Genomic DNA, 19,202 nt, shown 5'->3' with positions numbered 1-19,202 from the left:
ATAACAGAAGCCTTAGCACCAAGCAGGAGCTCATGGACAAGTTTGACCAGCAGTCCTCCACAGACCTCAGCAGAGCTATTTATTGGCAGCGTCCTTTTGGTGCCGTAACCCCTTGAGCAGGGTGCCGAGGACCTCGCATGGTCCGTGAGTGGCTTTTTGTGGCATCTTTACCAGACACCTACCACCACGGGCTGGTAGATGAAGAGAAGTGAATTATTTCCAGTGTTTCCAATCCTGATATTCTTAAATTTGAGATTTAACAGGCAGTTAAGAATAAGTCCACTTAACACAGCGAAGACTTTTTCTAATAATACTATCTAAGAACATAATATAAATCACCTTACCATGTAGCTAAAAAGAGTAACAGAAGCAAGGTGCCATTAAGCAGCTGGGTGAAGAAAGGGACTCAAGGGATTCATTTCTCACTGAAATGCATGAACAAGTAGGGAGTTTCAACGTCATTTAAACTTTTTTTTTCCCTTTATGGTGGGTTGGTTTTTTTTTTCATTTCACAGTTATTACAAAAGCAACATTTTTTATTAGGTACTAGTGTGTTTGCTGCTGTACCAGACATGGAGACCAAGTTCCCACCCGAAAGCAGTTACTGTGAGCTGCTTTTGTAGGTCAGTTTCTTCTCCCAAGCATGAAAAGCAGCATGTAATTCCTCAAAACGTGCTCTTCACTCCTGAATAACCTTCCTGTGATGACGCAACTGATTCGTCACGTTTCTAGAAAGACAGCCTACATAAAATATTGTACTGAGTGCTGAATGAGCTGAGTGAGGGAACAGGCAGCAAGGAGGAAGAGGAGTAAATTATCTGGTCTATCCACCAGTCACAGCCAGGTGCTGGGAAATTCCCTTGTCCTGGGAAGTCCCGGTGGCAACAGAAAGCTGCGTGGCAGCTCAAACACTGCTGCTGCTACCACCTGGAAAAAAGGTGTTGGTGAACAGAAGTTGCCCAGGGACCTGAGGCTGGTTTCTGCAGGCCCCACTCCAGCTTTGCCTGCAAACGCAGCAGACAGAGCATGAAAAACAGAGGAACTGCTTCTTCAGGGTGAACAACTAGAGGTCACCAGCATCGCTAGTGAGATACAGCATGAGCTGACTGCAATATTAAATCTGTTTTTACTTGCAGCAAAATTATTTCTAATAAAGCAACCTTTATTTTCTGTAACTATCCAGTTACACAGTGGGATTTAATGGCTTTGTTTTAAAATACATACTGTGTACAACCTGCTTTGCTTAAAACATCAGGCTGCAGACCTGAGGACAATTTAATTCAACACTAGTGAGGCTATGGAAGATTGAACTGTCTCTTTTCTCTATTCTTCCCGCACCACCCACTACGAGGAGGCCTTTCTATGCAACCGAAGCAAATGAAACTTCAGGAACAGTTCTGAAGTTGCAAATTTTTTGGCATGTGAATTTTAATTGTACACGAATCATCTGATTAGGTTTGGGTTTGGATGTCAAGTTCACCTACTGTTGTGTAATCAAACACCCAATAACAGGAAAGTTTTAGAAATTCTTTAAATCTATCAGATGTTCATATAGCACTGTTGCAAACCATCTGGTCTCACTTATCTGCTAAATCAAGATAATGGGTGGTATCCATCATTACTGATGAATGATTCATGATAACATATCAGTATCCTCTTGACCCATAGCTGAGGTAATGCAGAGTTCTCTTTTGCTATTATTTTGCCAGAGTTGGTTGATTTGCTAGAGAGTAATGACTGAAAATTGTGGCAGTATTTCCAAAGACTGAATTCCCTCAGTAAATTTTGAAAAATTCAGATTTCATTAACCATCCTCCTCTTGTTTGTTTGGAGATGCATGTGCCTTATACGTTAGAGTGAGGGTCCATTTGACCTGAATGTTAAGTGTTTTTCATCACTTTTCAGATCAGGAAACCTTTTGAAGGAGGAAAGTCAGTCGAGTTGTAAGTCTGCAACCACAGGCACTGCCGTTGGCAAAAGTATAGGCATGAAGATAAATATAAACAGATGTTTGGGTTTTATTTTATGAAGGGAATATTTTCTTTTCAATGTCCACATTAACATTAATGGGAGTTACGCAAAGGCAGTGAGAGACTATACCAACTGGTGATTAATCTAAAATGTCTGCACAACTTGAATGAATCAAGCGCTGCGTACAACTGATACCCGAATACAATCAAGACTCTATCGTTCATCTTTTTTATTTTTTAACAGCCCTCTAAACCAATTTTGTATTGGGTGCTGGAAGCAAATTTAATGAATATAAATATAGGACCAAATTTTGCCAGCTGCTAAAAACGTGTGCAACTCCCACTGACTTCAGTGGAAGTATATGCATATGGAGGCAGAATCCAACCTTCAGTAAATATGAAATTACCACGATAATAAAATAAATTACTTCTGTGGTGTCAAATCTTTAATTCTTTACAAAGTTCCTGATTTGAATATGAAAGCTGTTGGTTAAAAGATGTAGGATTATTCCTACACCCAGTTAAAGCTGAATTATTTGGAACATTTTTTTCACAAGACGCTGTCAGGAACAGCTTGATTGCTATCTATACTCTCTCAGCTCCCCTCTGCAGCAACATTAGCAGTTGTCACATGGAGAATTATGAAGTCGCAAAAACTCTCTTTATAAAACTACCAATTTTAATTACTGGAATTGCCAAACTGGTTTCATACCAATAAGCTTGATATTGTTGTCTTCATCTAGCAACAGATTTTCTATCTTCAAGTCTCTGAAAGAAACAAAATATTTGAGTGAGCCTCCAAAATAATGGAGCAGGTTCCCAGCACTCTCATCACTCTATTTACAAGATTCATATATAATAACGCATGTAATTAAAGCGGCGCACACAGTTCCACATTCAAAGCAAAGCGCCCCATGCATTGTCTCCTCTCCAAAATTACCAGTGCTTTCACACACAGTTTCACACCTATTCTTCAGGCACAAAGCAACTTTATAAATGTTTGTCAGTACATCCTGTAATTAATAAGTCTTAAATGTTTGCAGAAAAAAACGTACTTAAAAGTTTGTGGAAATCTTATATACATGAAACATTTCAAATATATGTTTTTGTAACTGGAGGTCACTTTCTCGTTACTCTTCACAACCAAAGGCTCTTCACTGGCTCTTCACAGCTGAAGAATAAGCTTTCTTCTGCAGAGATCTGAGAAGTAAAATGTGTGTCCTCTGCTATTGTCTACAAGGGAGACCAGAATCAACCTTCTCTGGGGATGAAGCATCTGAGCTCCTTATAGAGGTGGTCAGCATTGGTACTCCCATATGCTAGAGCTGAAAACAGAGGCTGAGAGATTGAAATGACTTGCCCAATGCCATCCAGAAGGCCAGTAGCAAACCCGAGAGAAGCCACACAGGTTTTCTGAGTGCCATGTTAGTACTTTCTCCACCATGCCACCCCGCGTGACCCCACAGAGCCACTGCACAGATCAGGGCCTGGACCAGTTTCAGGAGAGAGAGGATAAAATGAAAGGGGTCTCCTTCTGCAAGACAACCAACCCTTCTTCTGCTATGTACGTCAGCACATTGTTCACTTTACATGTGCACTTTCATCACATAAGAACGTGATTGCGCTTTCCTAAGCCATGTTCTACCTAAGAAAAATGTCCCAGACATCACACACACAAAACCACACCAAAACCCCAAACTGTACAAACTAGAGCATTAAGTATAATGTGAAAAAATAATTTAGGTTGCTACACAACTTGTCCATGACTTCTAGCAGTTGGTTGTGTCTTTATCACAAGAATTCTTCCCCCATCCAGACATAAACTATTGCTAACAATCAGATACTGGGATATCAATAACTCAGATGGGCAGTGATGCTTATTCCAGCACGCTTTGGAAAAATCTGGATAATAAAGCCATCAGCTATAATTATGGGAAGTCAGTGACTTCCATGATATTTTGCCTTTGTAAGGCAAAGGGAGTAATGAAGGATGCCTCTATTACAGATGAAGATATAAGGCTTAATAAAATAAGACAAGCGAACCAACCAAACTCAACAAAGTGCTTCCACAAGAAAGGATCCGGGAAAGAAAGAAAAATAGCTGTGACCAACTCCAAGCCTTTTTAAAAACATTCCTCTCCATTTCATGTTATGCCCATGCTGTGTTTCAAATAAACCTGAGGCAGAAGAGTACTTGCAGGTATGATGCAACTCACTGCTTCAATACAACCACAAGAACCTTCTCCAAACAGATGTTTCTACATCCCAGTGAGCATTTCTTGCAGATTTTTCCCGCTTCACATGTGAAAAGAAATAAGGGAAATACTATATAAGTCTACCAAAGGAGAGTATTTTGCAAATTACAGGTATTAAAGGGCAATATCCATGCTTTCCTAGAGCATCCAGCCAAACAGTTCCTGCAGACAGGACTGCCTTCAGCACCAGTCCTCTTCTCGGAGAATCAATGTAACTCAGTCAGTAACAGAGCATCAGCCTTAGGGACAGGAGGAGGGGATTATGTTCCCTCCTCTGGCAATAACCCAGTGTGCTAACTTGAGGAAACCAGCCATGTTAAAAGTGATGGCTAATTTCAAATACCACGGCAGAGATGTAACCACATTTGGTATTATTTTGACCAAGGCCCAGCCTACAAAAAGGCCACTCTCCAGCCCTGCTCCCACTCCCAAGGGCAGGCACCAGCTCCGGGCTGTGCACCCCATAAGCGCAGCTGGCATCCATGGCATCCCTCTCCTCACCCGTGGGAGACTCCATGCGCCGCGACAGCACTGCAGACCCACTGCCCTGCGCCCTCAAAACAGAGCTTCCCTCGTAAGGCAACTGCTGCCGCTGAGAAATGGCTTGATACAAGCAGGATGCGCCCTGCCAGATGGATCTGGATCAACCCACTTCTGCTTCCCTCTACTGCCAAAAAAGGGTTTATTTCTTCATGTCTCGGGTCTTTATTGCTTGCAGGTGGAGGTTTTCACAGACAGTGCAATTAGCCTCTAGAAAGATATCAGGGCCAGGAATTTAACAGGAGAGACTGCCAAAAAACAGTATGGGAAAGAGGAAAAAACCAAAAAGAACTCTCAAAACCAAAACTAAACTGAAATCAACAGAAGCACATGGAGCTTCAGGTCATACACTGCAATGCTCAGTATGATGTCTCAAAACAAGGAGAAAGACCGTTTGGAAACTCAAGTATATTAAACATTAGCTAAGGAGAGGCAAGACTTCAAAAATAAAGGCAAGGGAAAGGAAAGATGAAAGCTGTAAGCTGAGGAGAAAAGACACGGAGGCAATTAGAATAATAAATGAGTGACAGGATGGCTAAAAATAAACACAAGAAAACATATTGAGGATTCAAGGTTAAAAATAAAAAACTAAAGGCAAATGTTATAGGGCATTTTAAAGCTATCAGAGAGAGAAAAAAAAGATTAAATATAGCCTCAGTATAGAGTGCAATCAGACCTGGTTAATTAAAGACGTTTACCCACATGTCTATTCTCAGTAGGTTTACCGGTAAGTGGTAACTGATCTGATAGTCCACACGCACCACATTTCTGTCAACCCATGTCAACGTGAAAGTACTTTTTTTTCAGTGTGACACCAGGAGCTAGGGCAGCAGATTTTTACTCCTTGATACAACCTAACGAGAAGATTCCCTGTGAACCAGCCTTAGAAATGCAAAGCAAACCAAAAATCCCCAGACTAAGCAATAGCTGGAGAACCGCTGCTATGCAGATGTGGACCCGTGGGCAGCCACCAGGCAGGACCCCTGGGCAGCCCGATTCCCTGCAGCAGGCTGGCAGCTGGGCACAGAGATGGCAGGTACCCGCAGCCAGGACAGCAGAAATGCAAACAGAGCCTGAGTGTCTGGACAAGACCCACGTGTGTGAGGACAGAAGGGTTATTTGGTGAATACTTTAAGAGACACTAACAACGCACCAAATTACTTTCTTTTTAACAAGAAGTGCAGTGGTACAACTAATTATGTATCTGCTCATCCTTCAGAGGATGAGGACAGGACCAATTTCCCCAAAGTTCCTAAATGCTTTATGTCCGGTTCAAACTTATTTTTTTACAAAGAGAGGCTCATCTGAATTGCTGCTTCTTTTGAATATTTACATTAATTAATTGTAACGGAAAAAATAGCACCGTTGTACCCAAAAGTGTTACGGAACCCTGACTTTCATGCACGATATTATTAACAGTTTAACAAACACAAGCAAACATGCCACCTTATTTATCCTAGTCAGTGGAGATTTTTGCAGGTTTTTAATAGCTGCAAACTGTAGGAGAGGATGTGAGTTACCAGCTGACACACAGAGCACTTGAAACCCTTGCTGAAGTCAATGGGAAGACCCAAAGCATTGAACATCATGTACACATGCCAATCCCTGCAGACTCAAGGGCCCTCATAATCACACGCATGGTTTGCCCTTCTTGGTGGGTTGCTGGAGCTGGACACAGCTGCTTTGCAACTGGAAAGGCTCAGTAAATACTCCTGTAATCAGCCAGCAACACATGCCATGCTGTGTGGGGTTAGGAGGAGAGAAGAAATGTGGGTGCTGGAGACCCTCAGTTTCCCTCCCTGAGGTAAATCTGATCTTGCTCCTTACTGTCTTGGCGCCTCAAAAAAATGGGACTAAAGGATTTCTTTTTTTTCCCCTTAAGCAAATTTTTGGCATTTACTGCTGAAGAACTTCAAAATACCAGAGTGCACTCTCTGTGATTAAATACCAGAGGAAACAAAAACTTCTACCTTTTTCTGAGGGCTTAGTTCCATGACATTGGAAGTATCTAACTATGGTACACATTAGTCAAATCTATGAATAATGAAGACACTCAAGAAGGATCAAGCTGCGTTACCACAATGTAGAGAATCAGCACGTATTTATGCCTTGTCAGCATGCGAAGCTACCAGCATGCGAAGCTACCAGCATACAGCCATCGTCCCCTGTATTTGAAAACACGCCTGCTTCATGGGATGGCTTGTTTGGGAGTTTGTTCTTCTGTTGATGGGGCTGATTTTCCTCTGGCTTTGCTTAGAGCTTCACAGACCACTTTGGAAACCGCAGCTCCAGCCAGTGACTCCACCAAGCAACATGAGCCTGCTTCACTGAGCAAGCTACACCAGGCTTCAGCTGTCAGCTCAGAGTGCTTTTGAAAGAAGCTTATTCAGTGCCATTGCAGGCATCAGACAGCAAAACTGAAGTTTTTGCATTTCACACTTTATTTCTTGTCTGGGGGAGGAGGAAGAAGGCAGGTTTTACCAGCAAGCAGCTGCAAAGCAGCAGTGGTTGGCTTCTGTGTCTTGCATCTTATTTTTAATCATTACAGCATCATGAAAAATCATTCCTTAACTACCAACCTGCAAGCCCACTTTCTAGCCCCATGCAAGAGCCGGTGGTGAGCTGGAAATGTTGCAGAAATTTGGGTTCATCATCATGTCAGTATACATTTCAAAGGCTTTGTTATCAAAGTATTATTTATTAAGCCTGATTCTTTTATCAGTCACAACGTCACTGAATTCAATGCAGTTGCCTCTGTAAAAGAGGAATTTAGTCCATTGTCTTCACTAAAACAATGTTTAGTTTGTTTACAGCAGAGTACTCCAAGGGAGAATGCCCAAAGGTAATTTTGAAATCTGACGTAAAATAGAAAGACAAACTGGCTTTGCACTTCAAAAGGAGACTTTGTTCTGTAGTGCAGGATCTGTCATAAATATTGCATCAGCAGCCAGACTACTGGCACTTAAAATTAATAGGATGGAAGTTATCAAAGCCAACATGTCAGAGTAGCGGGTACCAAGGCAGGAATCCCATTGCACCCTGAGGAACCGGATCATGTGGCACCACCTTACTCTGCTAGGGAAAGAGGTCATGGAAAAACGTATAAACTCTTCTCAAAGCCTCAGGGGATTTTTGTGTCTTTCAAACTCCTGATCTGCTTTTAATTACAAAATGGCAGTGGAAGGTATGAATATGCTGCCACGAAGACAGAAAAAGGGGGAATACAGAAAGCTATCTTTGCTACCAATACATTATTAAATTCTTTTCTTTGACATCCTGACAGTAATTGCACTGAATGGGATTGAATTTTGTTAAAATTACTTTAAAAGGGTTGTTGAGAATTTCCTGTGGGATGCAGTGGCAAGCACCAAGGCTTTCACTTCATTTTCTCTGTTGTCCTTACACTCCCAAGGGGCTTATTGTTCATCCTGCTTTTTGACAGCATGAAGGCCTATGTAAACACCCTCTGAAAAGAGAAAGCTTCACCAGATACTGCCATTTGGATTTGTTTTCTTCTGTCAGAGGGAAAGATAAATATTCCTACCTGATTCACAGCAGAGCTTATTGCAAGTATATTTTTAGCAACCAACCAGCTCTTCTCATAGAAGGAATGAAACACAAATGATTACATGAAATTATATTTAGAGTAGCAGCATTTCTTTTTTTACCGAGTGGCCAAGGAGTTCTGAACCCCGGACACCCCTCACTGAAGATGTAGCTCCTGCACTCAGGAACTTCCAGTCTTCGTCCATCATAGCAGATGAAATGTTTATAATTTTAAATACATCTATACAGTCAAACATTAGTATATTTTTTAACTTCTCTAAATGAAATGAGTTTTCTTGAAGTTTCTTAATTTTAGGCTGCTCGCACACTGGTGCCTCTTAAAAGAGGCATTTCCTTTTGAGTTCCGGGTCCCAGCTCTTGCCCAGAGTGCTTCTCTGCCACGCCAAGTCTTGATTGTAAGTCATGAAGCTTACCAAGTAGTAGTCATCAAATAATGTCATCAAATTTCATGCAACTTATTTCATCTGGCTTTTTTTCAACCTGAGTTATAGAATAGGGCAATTAATCTATATTATTCCCTGAATAATGCAGACAAAAACGGTGGTAACTTTTGTAATAAAATAGTCAGTGAATGTTTTTCAATGTCCTGCCTCATACAATGTGAATGATGAAAGCATTTGGAGAGAGACAAACAGCAGACTGCTTTCTGGCCTAGGATGCTGTGTTTTGTTTCACATGCAGTGAATGCGAACACCCACAGATCACCACATAGATGTAATTGCTGTTATTTTTACCTGCTTTAAAAATAACAACAATAACAACAACAGAACATTGCCATTTCACCCAGGGTGAGAATGAATCAGACTTCTGCGCTATTTCTCCCCCTCCCCGCTTCGGTTGCCAATTGAGTAGTCTGTTTTTAAAGTTGCCACGGTCAAAAGCCTTAGACACTGAAGGACAACTCCTGGGGTAACTACTATTCTTTCTCCATCTCTTGCTCACAGAGAGCCAGGAGGATAAATCTGGATCATGCCATCAGTGTCTTTCCTGCATCTCTATGCTGCTCTACATACTTTTCAGAATAAGTCAAGAGATTGAATGGTTAAGCTAGAGAAAATACTTGCAGATATACCGTCTGCGATTCTGTCAAATTTTATCAGTTTAAGCAGAATTGGACCTGCTCATTATCTGGATGGAAGACTCCCAAGGACAAGCTCTGTGCTGGACTGATGTGAAAAAGAGTGGATGAAGTACACTGCCTTCGGGGTAAGGATTAATCCAACACCATGGGGCTGGACAGAGAGAGCTCAGCTGCCAGATGCAGCAGAGCATATCAGTGTTTCCAGGGCTGCTTCCTCCTTCTGCTCACAAAGGTCCCTCACGCTTCAGTCTCTGTGAGCTGCGCCTATGTTCATAGAGACAGCAGAGAGAAAGAGGGAGTGAGGGCCAAAACTGCTGCGAGCATGCAGGATCTGTATGGGAACTCATGCTCACATTCTCCCCAGACCCCAAAACCTTGCCTTCTTCCCACCACAGTAGCCTGTCAATTGTAGCTTGTACTTGGTGAATGAGCTATTTTGGTACAAAAATGTGAGTTTGAATCCTCTCTGAAAAAGAAGGATATCAAAGCCAAACCTACCAAACCCCCATAAACATTTCAGCCACTATAGAGAGGGTAAATTTTTCAGGGAGAGGAACTGCTGCTGAACTCAATACTGCTCTTAAAAGCTAAATGTGTTCATCTTGTTACTGCCCGGTTTTCCTCTGTCCATCTCAGAAACTTTGACCTTTTTCCTTCCTCTCTCTCTCTCTCTGTACATACCAGATATCAATTGATGCCTTAAAGCAATAAGTAGACTTCTTCCTTTTCCATGCCTCAAACTGTGGGGTTAATAATTTAAAGAGGTCAGCAGTTTAGCTGCTGATAGAGCACCTGCAGAATAGACCTGGTGGCTGCTCAAATATTTATATTACAGTAGTACCAGAAATTTAGCTCGAGGTAAGACCTCAGTACACCTGAAGTTTTAGGTGCATGTAGCACGTACCCTAATGGATCACAGGGAACATGCAGAGAGATTCAAGACCGAAAAAAAAAAAAAAAAAAAAGCAGTTTTCAGAGAGTGCAGAGCTCCATCAAGCCAAATGCACCCGACCGTTGCACAGCAGTAGGCAGCTCGGCACACAGCTGGGCACAGCTGGAGAAGCTGGCTGTGGGCTGCCTTCAGGCAGTTTGCCAGCTGCCTGCACAGCAGCCCTGTGGATGGGTGTGTACAACGGCTCACCATCAGAGACTCATACAGAGTCAGTACAGCCAAGGAAATTAAGACCCAGATCCTCAAAGGTATGCAGGTGTCTAGCTCCTACTACGTGCCTGCATAACCTAAGAGGATGAGGCCTACACAACTTGCTCAGCATCATATGGGAAGTATGTGGGAGTCCAGACTTAACACCAGTTGGCCCAAATTTAGAAAGCAGAGCATCCTTCTTAGACAATACCCTATAAATACACCTAAGAAAAGAAAAGGAGACATGCTGGCTCAGACCAAAGGTCCACCAGCCCACCGTCCTCCTGTCTCCATAGCAGCCAAGAACAAATAAGCAGGGAAAGGATCAGGGACAGGCAATCACATGTGATGCCTCCGCCTGTACTCCCCTAGCCTCCATGACCTGCTGCTCAGGGACTTCAGGAAGACATAGCTACCCCTTACTCAGCCACCCTCTGTGGACTTCGCTCTGATGAACTTGTCTTGTTTCCCCTTAAGCCCAGGTAAACTTTTAACTCCACAGCATCCTCCTCCTGCAAGGAGATCCACATCCTGCTTATACACCCATAGAATGAAGGTCTTAAAGAAAGTCAGTCATGTGTCACAACAGCTCTGTATTTCTCCTGAGTAGACACTGTTAGATGAACCAAACAGTTGCATACTCTGCATTGCACTTCACAGTATTCAAACCTGTGAGGTCCAATTGGGGCAATATAACCAGCGGAAAGAGCAGAGAAGCAGAAGCAAGGGACTTCTGTGGTCCCATTCAGGCTTTGTCCCAGCTCTGCCACTGTGAGGCTTTGGGCAAATCAGTTCATCTCCCCATAGTGCTGTATTTCCACCAGTAAAACAACAGACACAACCACCTCCTCAAAGAAATAGTGAAGTGATTCATTAGTTAATGTTGGCACAGCGCTTTGAAGAGGCAAAATAGTACTACTTGCAGGAAAAGAGCCCTACTTTTGCAAAGCACAGGCTTATCTTTAAGGACATGGAGTCAGCACAGCTCCTGTGTGCTCACCTGAAGTTACACACTTACTTAAGTGCTTTCTGCAGATACTTTCTAATTCCTACAATAGGAGCATCTAAACAATATCACGAAGATTAACCGAAAAAGCTGTCAGGAATATGTTTTTATAATGAACACTCCTTACTATACAAATAAATGCCAAAATAGCACTTAGAGGCTCTGAAATAAGTTTTAACCAGAGAGCATTTTTAACATTACCTGTGAACTACTCCTGCCCGGTGAAGATGTTCAACTGCCAGGATAAGCTGCCGGATATATTTGCGTGCTTCATGCTCCTCAAGCCTTTTTTTCTCATAGATCTTGTGCATCAAGTTGCCACCAGGGCACAGTTCCATGACAAGGTAGTAGCTGTTTTCAGTTTCCAGTATATCCAGCAGCTGAGCAATATTTGGGTGGCGGATCATTTGCTGGATCTGCCCTTCCCGTCGCAGATTCTTGGTGACATAGGTGTCCTTTTTGGCTCTTTTCTTGTCAATTACCTTCACTGCCACCTAATGAAAAAACAGGGGGGGGGCGTTGTTAGCAGTCACACCAATGATTTATTGCTTTAACCTCTATAAACAGCCTCAACAACATTTTTTTAAAAAATAAAATAAAATCGAAGGATGTCAGTCTCAACTGATACACCACAGTTTCAGGCACAACTGCCCAGGTCAGAGAAACACCTGCTTTCCCAACTCCACCCCCTCCACTCACAGTATCTTTCTTTATCCCCTTGTACAATAACAGATAAAAATTATTGCAAGGAAATAGACAACAAAGGGGAGGAGACAATTCCATTAACCATACCCAAACACTTAGAACTCTTAACGGTGAACAGTTATTCCATTTATTTTCTCAGAAAGTCTTCAGGCTGGCATTTACAAGTTTTAAGTGTAATTTTTGGCTGTTCCTGGCTTTCAGCATATGACTTGACATGATATTGTAAGTTTCTCAAAAACTATAGCCAAATGTTAGTTTTGCATTATTATAAAGAAAACAAATAAGAAAACCAAAACTATTTTGGTATCACTCTCCTGGCACATTTCTTTTCCCTCTTTTAAAACGTTCATGTAAGACGATCTCCTTGTTATTCTGGAACTGAGCAACTCTGCAAAATCCAAGACAGCAAAACTTTTTTTTTACTGCAAGTTCTCAGTGGCACACCTGCTCAGAGCTGTCCAAGTCAACTGGAGCCCATCACAAAAGCCTATAATAGAACTAAGTAGATTCTGTACCACAATCTACAACACAGCACTTGCTAGTGCCTATACAAGTGCTTTCCTCCTCCTTTCTGGTACAGAACGCCACGTGAGAACAAAAGGATGGGACTGGCTAGGATATCGCTCCCTTCTGCGCTTAAAGAATCTGGTTCCTTTTATTGTTTTAATGGATTCACTAAATAGTCACAATAAAAGTATCTGCCTTTTTCTGTCTCAAATTTATAGACGCTTATTTATTTATTGAGGTTTCTTGTTTAGACTGGGTGCTGCAGACTTCCAGGTCATCTGCGCCAGACAAAGATTTAACAGCTTGTGCCAGCTGAGCAACAAAAGGCACCGTGAAATCCTCCTCGCGGCTCCTCCTTTCCTCAGAGCTCTGCAACAAAGGAAGTCCCTCACCCCACACACCAAGACCCCGCAGCTCACCCATCATTACCCAAGTGACAGCTGCTTGTTTGTCAGGATGAGGTGGAGGGGAAACACAGTGCTTGGTGTTCCTGTGTGACACTGAATTTTGCGTGATGTGAGAGTCTTGTTTGCACAGGTACAGGGCCAACAAAAGGCACAGAAAATGCCACGATCCCTCTGCCTCCCAGATGGAGGCACAAAGATGCTGCACTGGCACCTTTGCCATCCACCTTGATTTGGCCTTGGAAGATCTTCCGCATTACCTTACTCCTACAACAAGAAGGAATAACAAATGGGTAGAAAACCTCAGAGTTTTATTTACCCTAGCCTTAACACCCAGACAACAGCATAAGCCTAAGAGGCTTCTCTCCATCTCCAGCTTGTATAACATCCTTCCTCAAGACCGACAAAATAACTACTCGCAGCAAACTCACTTTCAACTACGGCCAACAACATCATTACAATCCACAGCACTGTGGGCTGGTGGGCTTTGGCAGCAAGGAGACAAACTTATTCAAAGCATACCTGGCTGCCTTCCTAGCTTGAAAAAGTGCCAAGCACACATCAAGCACATGACAGCTCCCAGTCTGACCAGCCCTACCTTTATTTTTTCCGGCAAGCAAAGGAAAGGTTAAATTAGCAAATGTTTTGGTTTGCCTTTAGAGAACAAAAGCCACAAAAAAATATGGTCTGGAAATACAACAACAAAAATAGATCCAGACCCTTTGACATGGATGCCTTGAATCAAAGTCAAGTTTTATCAGCAGAGGAACTGAAGAATAAAACTACAGGAGCTGGGGCTACATGGTCTGTCTTAAGAGCTAGAAGTCAGGATCGCTGAGCACATTATTAGCTGGATACACTTCTGCTGCTAAAAGATCATTCTGATGAAACACCCTTGATAAAGAGATACGGCTGAACACCACGCACAAGACTGCTGTCTGGGTGAAGCCCAGAGCAGTATCAGGACCTTAAACGCCTGGAAGCTACATCCCTGACTCGTCACATTAAAGAAGGATGATTTAGTTGTAAGATAAAACAACAGGGAAATCACAGCTTAACTTCACAATTTTTGAAAGCCTCAGGTGATTCACTAAGGAAACAGTCTTAAATTAGTACGTTCTTCCATCTAATGAGATAGGACCAAGAACATAGAGGCTTGCATGGATTATTTAGACAGCAAACCACAGAAGTTATTCTGGTGAGGACAAACAAATTCAGGGGTTACAGAAACATGAGATGCCAGTTTGTTTGCTGGCAACAAAACACAGTCTCTGCAAAAGTTTTTTTTTAAAAAAAGCTGCTATCTTCTATAGCTGTGGGATACAAACCATGGAGTATTACCCATATAGAACAGTAATCTGTTATCCATATTGGTAAGTCATCTCCAGTTTGTTGACCAAAAGAAAGCACATTGCTAAATACAGGCACGCCTGCTGCCCAGGCTGAGCAGGGCGGTGGGGAGCAGAGGCAACCACCTGAACCCAGGAGACAGAGCCATCTATGTGACTATTTGATGGCTTTTTCACTATGGCAGAGAATTAGCTATCTGTGCCTTAAGGACAAATTTCCTCCTTGGTTTTGACAGATACTTAGTCAGGCATCCTACCTATCCCAGCAGACAAGCAAAGCTGTGTCAGACCCACCCTCACCTCTGAGCTACCTTCGCCCCTTGCATCAGGTCCGAGAGATTCACCAGCACAGCTGACAGAGCTGACAAAGGATAAAACACTTTTGTTTCAGCAACAGCTTTGCATAGGGGAAAGAGAAGAGTAAAACGTCAGTTAAAATTAAGGGACACTTGCATCTCCCACAACAGGCAGGAAATGAGCTTCAGTGTGATACTGCTTGCTCCTGGGACAGACACGCGTGGGACCTTGCCTTTAAAGAAACCTTTATATGTCTGACGAAAAAATTGTAGCTGACCCAAACACACAAGCAGCCTATCAACTTTCATATGGATACTCTCTGTAACAGCTTCGAGCTTTTCTTCCTGTTCTTCTCTGTTTCTTCCGGGTCTTCTTCTGCACTGCTTCTTTCACTTATTCTTCTGTCCTCCTAGTCAACATCTCTTCCCTGAGTTCATCCAGAGTTAGACCAAGGTAAGTGAAGACCAAATGTGTCCCGATGCATTTAATATACGCAGCCTCCTGTACGGTGCATATGCATGTGCATACACCTGAAAATTTCATTAATGCGTAAGGAAAAAAGCATTCAGTAGAGAAAATACTGTAGATGTTAGATAACCACAGAATAGACAATTCGAGCTTTTACAACCTACTCAAGACATGCCAATTATTCAGTTTTACTCTTCCAAGTTTCAAGTAGGGGTTCTTTGTCTCTGCATCATCTGCATCATGCCTATCTCCTGATTTGAATTCTTGGCCAATATTGGCACAGAAATAAAAAATAAATTATAAAGTAATTACCCTGAATATGTAGCAACAGTGGCTCTTGACATTCAACACTTTGATTTGGCTAAACCTTTGCTGTGTAAATAAATAAATGGTTTTGGTTATTCTGTGTTATGAGGTACAAAGATGAGTAATAGGCCATATTTTTGGTTCCCAAGTCCTACAATTACACTGTTGGAATGAATTCCTTTCCTGAAGTTTATGGTGTGACACATCATATGAGCAATTGCTGCTTCTCTCAATCGTCGCACTAAAATAGTTTAGGTTGGGCTAAAGCATACTGGAGTGGAGGTGAGGGGGAAGTGTAAGCACCGCAATCCTCCACAGATCATTGGAGGAGACAGTGACATTGCTTACAGAACCAAGCAGCTAAAACACCATCAGCAAATACAGGCACGTGTCATCACCCAAACAAAGGCACACGTTTGACACACATGGGTGGAGGATTTTTGCCAACTAGTGTTTTAGGCGGGTTTGTGAATCTGCAAGAGAGAGGTGGGGGGGTGGAGCTGACTGGCACCAAACTGCACAAAAACAGTCACAGCAAGGCCCTGAGAAAAAGCAAGAAGAGATACTTTAAAGGACCAAATGTTGCCTGCAGAAATCTGGGAGCCAGGGCTTCGGTTGATATATCAGTGCTGCATCCAGAGAAAACACATTTTGCATCCTCTTTGTAAACAGTCACGCCTCGACTTATGAAATTGCAACAAAGCATGGAAGGTGGCTCACATACATCCTAAGCATGCCCCAGTGTAGCATCCACAAGTCCGTGCAAGAGGCACAATTTGCATCGGGCAGCTCCCCAGACCTGCTCCCCCACACCACACCGAGCCCACAGAGCCGGTGACAGGTCTGCTGTGCCAGGCAGAAGGAACCTCCAGGTGCTCAGTGGGCAGGACTCAAAGTCATCTTCTCCCCCTCCCCTTCTGCCAGCTATTTATAACCCTGACAGTGACACTTGGAAAAATCACAGGTCAAGAAGTAGCGCTTTTGTTAGTGAGGGAAAAATGTTTGCTTACCCAGTGGACATGCAAAGGTCTATTCAAGATCATTGCCTGACTGCTGTGCAGCAGTGTCATTTTGCCAGAATGAAGCTCAGTCTCACTGAACTCTCTGGTTTTTTTCTTCAGACTAACCCTCCATAAATACTCTTTGGTGCTGGAAACCTGCTTTGAAAACTTGCATTTTTCAACTTCTGTTGTGCTTCAATAAGAAGTTCAAGGCATAGTACGCCAGCAGGGTACTGCTGATGGGAAACCAAATGTTGGATACCAGGACAAAGCTGAACGCAAAAACATAATAATATCAGGGGAGGGCAGATCCAAGCCTGCTGTAGAGCCTATTTTCAACTACATACAAAATTGATGGAAGGCAATCAGATTTCTGGTTTTTGGTTGGTTGCTCCCCACCTCCCCAAGCTGCAAAGAGCTTTATTCAAGCCATGGTTTTACAGTAAAAACATCTAACCCTCTACCTAGCCTTCCTTAGTGAATCTCAAGCTTTGACCAGTTAAGACACATTATGATTCCACCTGAATCATACCAAGTGACAACCATATGACCAGCAGTGATTTCAATCACATGATATGTTAGCACTTGGGTATCCCGGGTCTGAGTTCAGCGTTGAGTTTCTTGCTTGCCGGATTGGATGTCTGCACAGGCTGTCTCCTGGCAGAAGGATGCCCCTCAATGGCAGCAAGCCTTCCTGTTTGCCAGAAAACTGGTTTTCTCAATGGCCTGTTTGCCAAGTCAAAGTCAAGAGGTCTTGAACAACACGTCAGACACTTGCCATAACATCTACAACAGTTTCACTGTAATGGCCCCAGCCTGGCAAATAATGTTATAACATGTTTAACTTCACAGAGAACAGAAGATTGCACATGACCTTGCAAAATCAGGGTATGACATTTTAAGGAGCTTTGTTTCCTTCTGCAAATTCTCTCCTAAATTAAATAAGAGGAAGGCAGTTCCTGCAGACCTTTGCCAAAGGGAGCTCCAGCTGAACTGAGAGGAAACTGCTTTGAATAAGAATCCAGCAAGCACTGTGGGATTTGGCCAGGAGACCAACATAACACAAGAGAAGCAACCTTAACTATCAGAGGGACCATTCAACTACTGGAGGGACAACCCCGCTGCCTTTTATTTTTTTTCCTTCTTTTATTCCCCCCCCCCCCCCCCCCCCTTTTCTTTTTTGCCAGACTACTTCTGACAGACCTGCTGGAGATGATGCCAAGCCAGGCAGCAGTGCCGACTCTCAACACCAACCTGGGCCACAGGCTGTAGGAGGCCTGGTGCACCCTGAACATTCAGATGAAGTTCAGAGCCACAGGCTAGAAGGTGCATCTGGGGGGACAGTCAATGGGAAGGCCTGAGACTTGGATTTCTGCACCTAAACCCACAAATCTTTACTGTCTAGTTTAAGCTTAGCCAGGAGAATGAGACAAAGAGCCAGTCAATGGCTGCAGACGTTTTGCAGCCATCATTAGTGCAAGCCCATCTCCAGCTCTTTTTCTGAAGTGCCTAAGAAGGCTCATGCAATGAATTAATTTTCTTTTCTTCCTTTCTTTCAGTGATAGCTGTCTGGCATCACTTGTAGCTTGCTTTGTATTTACCACTGTTCTCACCACAAAAAATCTCAACTTAGTTTCCAAAACCAGCTGGTGATTTTGGGTGGCCAATTCAAACCATATTAAACAGACCTAACTTTGAAGCCTGCACAGTTGTCAGCACAGTCCTGAAAGCAATCCCATCAAGGGTACCTCAGTTTGGGCAACCAACCAGCTTTTCACAACTGAATCCAAGGATTAGAAAATGCCAGCTTCATTCACTGGGTAGCGTTTATTCTCTCCTTGCAGCCCATACTGCCCAATTCAGATGAAGAGACTCCTGGAGGGGCATTTTTGGTGGGACTCCCTTCGGCTCTCCCGCTTGGCTTCCCAGTTCCCTAACAAATGTTAGCATCCTATTCACCTTTGAATAATTGCTTTTAAAGAAAACTGCAGAGCATTTCTGAAAGTATCACAAGAAGGTAACCACTTGCTAATCATTCTGCTTACAGCTTAGCCATTCACTTCAAGGAAGCCAGCAAACATCCAAACCCACAGTAACATATAAAGACACACTCTTCCACAAGAACAAGTCCTGTCCTTTTATCAAGGCCAGAGAAGGACAACCATTCCATGATGGCCATCTGATACCTTTTATATTTGCCTTGTATGCTTGCTATGCATGGAATGGGGAGGGGGACAGAGGTTGAGTTAAACATGTGCATATATGCACACTGTGAAAGGGATGCTCAGTAGCTATACAATTCAAGATGCATTGAGGTTTTACGTTAAACAAGCGGTACCATCTCTTTGCTTCACACTTGAGTGTCCACATTCGGTCTTTGATAGTTTTTGTATCCGCTCTTTGTAGGACAGCTGAATATATAGTTTTTCTTTTGTATTTGCTCTGACATTAGTAAAATCAGCAATCAAAAAAGGTAAAGAGGAGTAATTTCTGTTAAAGTATTCTCTTTTCTTCTAAGTCTCTGACAGTATAAGCCAAGAGTTTTGAGATTAGCAATACATAAAACCAGCTGCTGTAGAGACAAGTACAGGATAAATGCCTC

General features: G+C 42.8%; 1 protein-coding gene across 4 annotated transcripts in view; it reads right to left on the bottom strand.

The window, feature by feature from the left end:
* The window catches only part of HUNK (hormonally up-regulated Neu-associated kinase), a 58,477-nt gene that overhangs the window by 26,948 nt on the left and 12,327 nt on the right, over positions 1–19,202 (bottom strand). For 3 of the 4 annotated variants that reach the window (XM_064470639.1, XM_064470609.1, XM_064470630.1), the window contains exons 2-3: positions 11,765–12,057; positions 2,683–2,738 (exon numbers count right to left, since the gene is read on the bottom strand). In XM_064470639.1, the coding sequence (XP_064326709.1) occupies positions 2,683–2,738; positions 11,765–12,057 (349 nt within the window). Of the gene's footprint in view, positions 1–2,682; positions 2,739–11,764; positions 12,058–13,204; positions 13,636–19,202 lie in introns of those variants that run through there. The other variant, XM_064470620.1, reaches the window with a different exon arrangement.

Source organism: Phalacrocorax carbo, chromosome 1 (genome assembly GCF_963921805.1).
Source record: "Phalacrocorax carbo chromosome 1, bPhaCar2.1, whole genome shotgun sequence".
In the NCBI taxonomy this organism is placed as follows: domain Eukaryota; kingdom Metazoa; phylum Chordata; class Aves; order Suliformes; family Phalacrocoracidae; genus Phalacrocorax; species Phalacrocorax carbo.
This window is presented reverse-complemented; position numbering and strand designations above follow the sequence as displayed.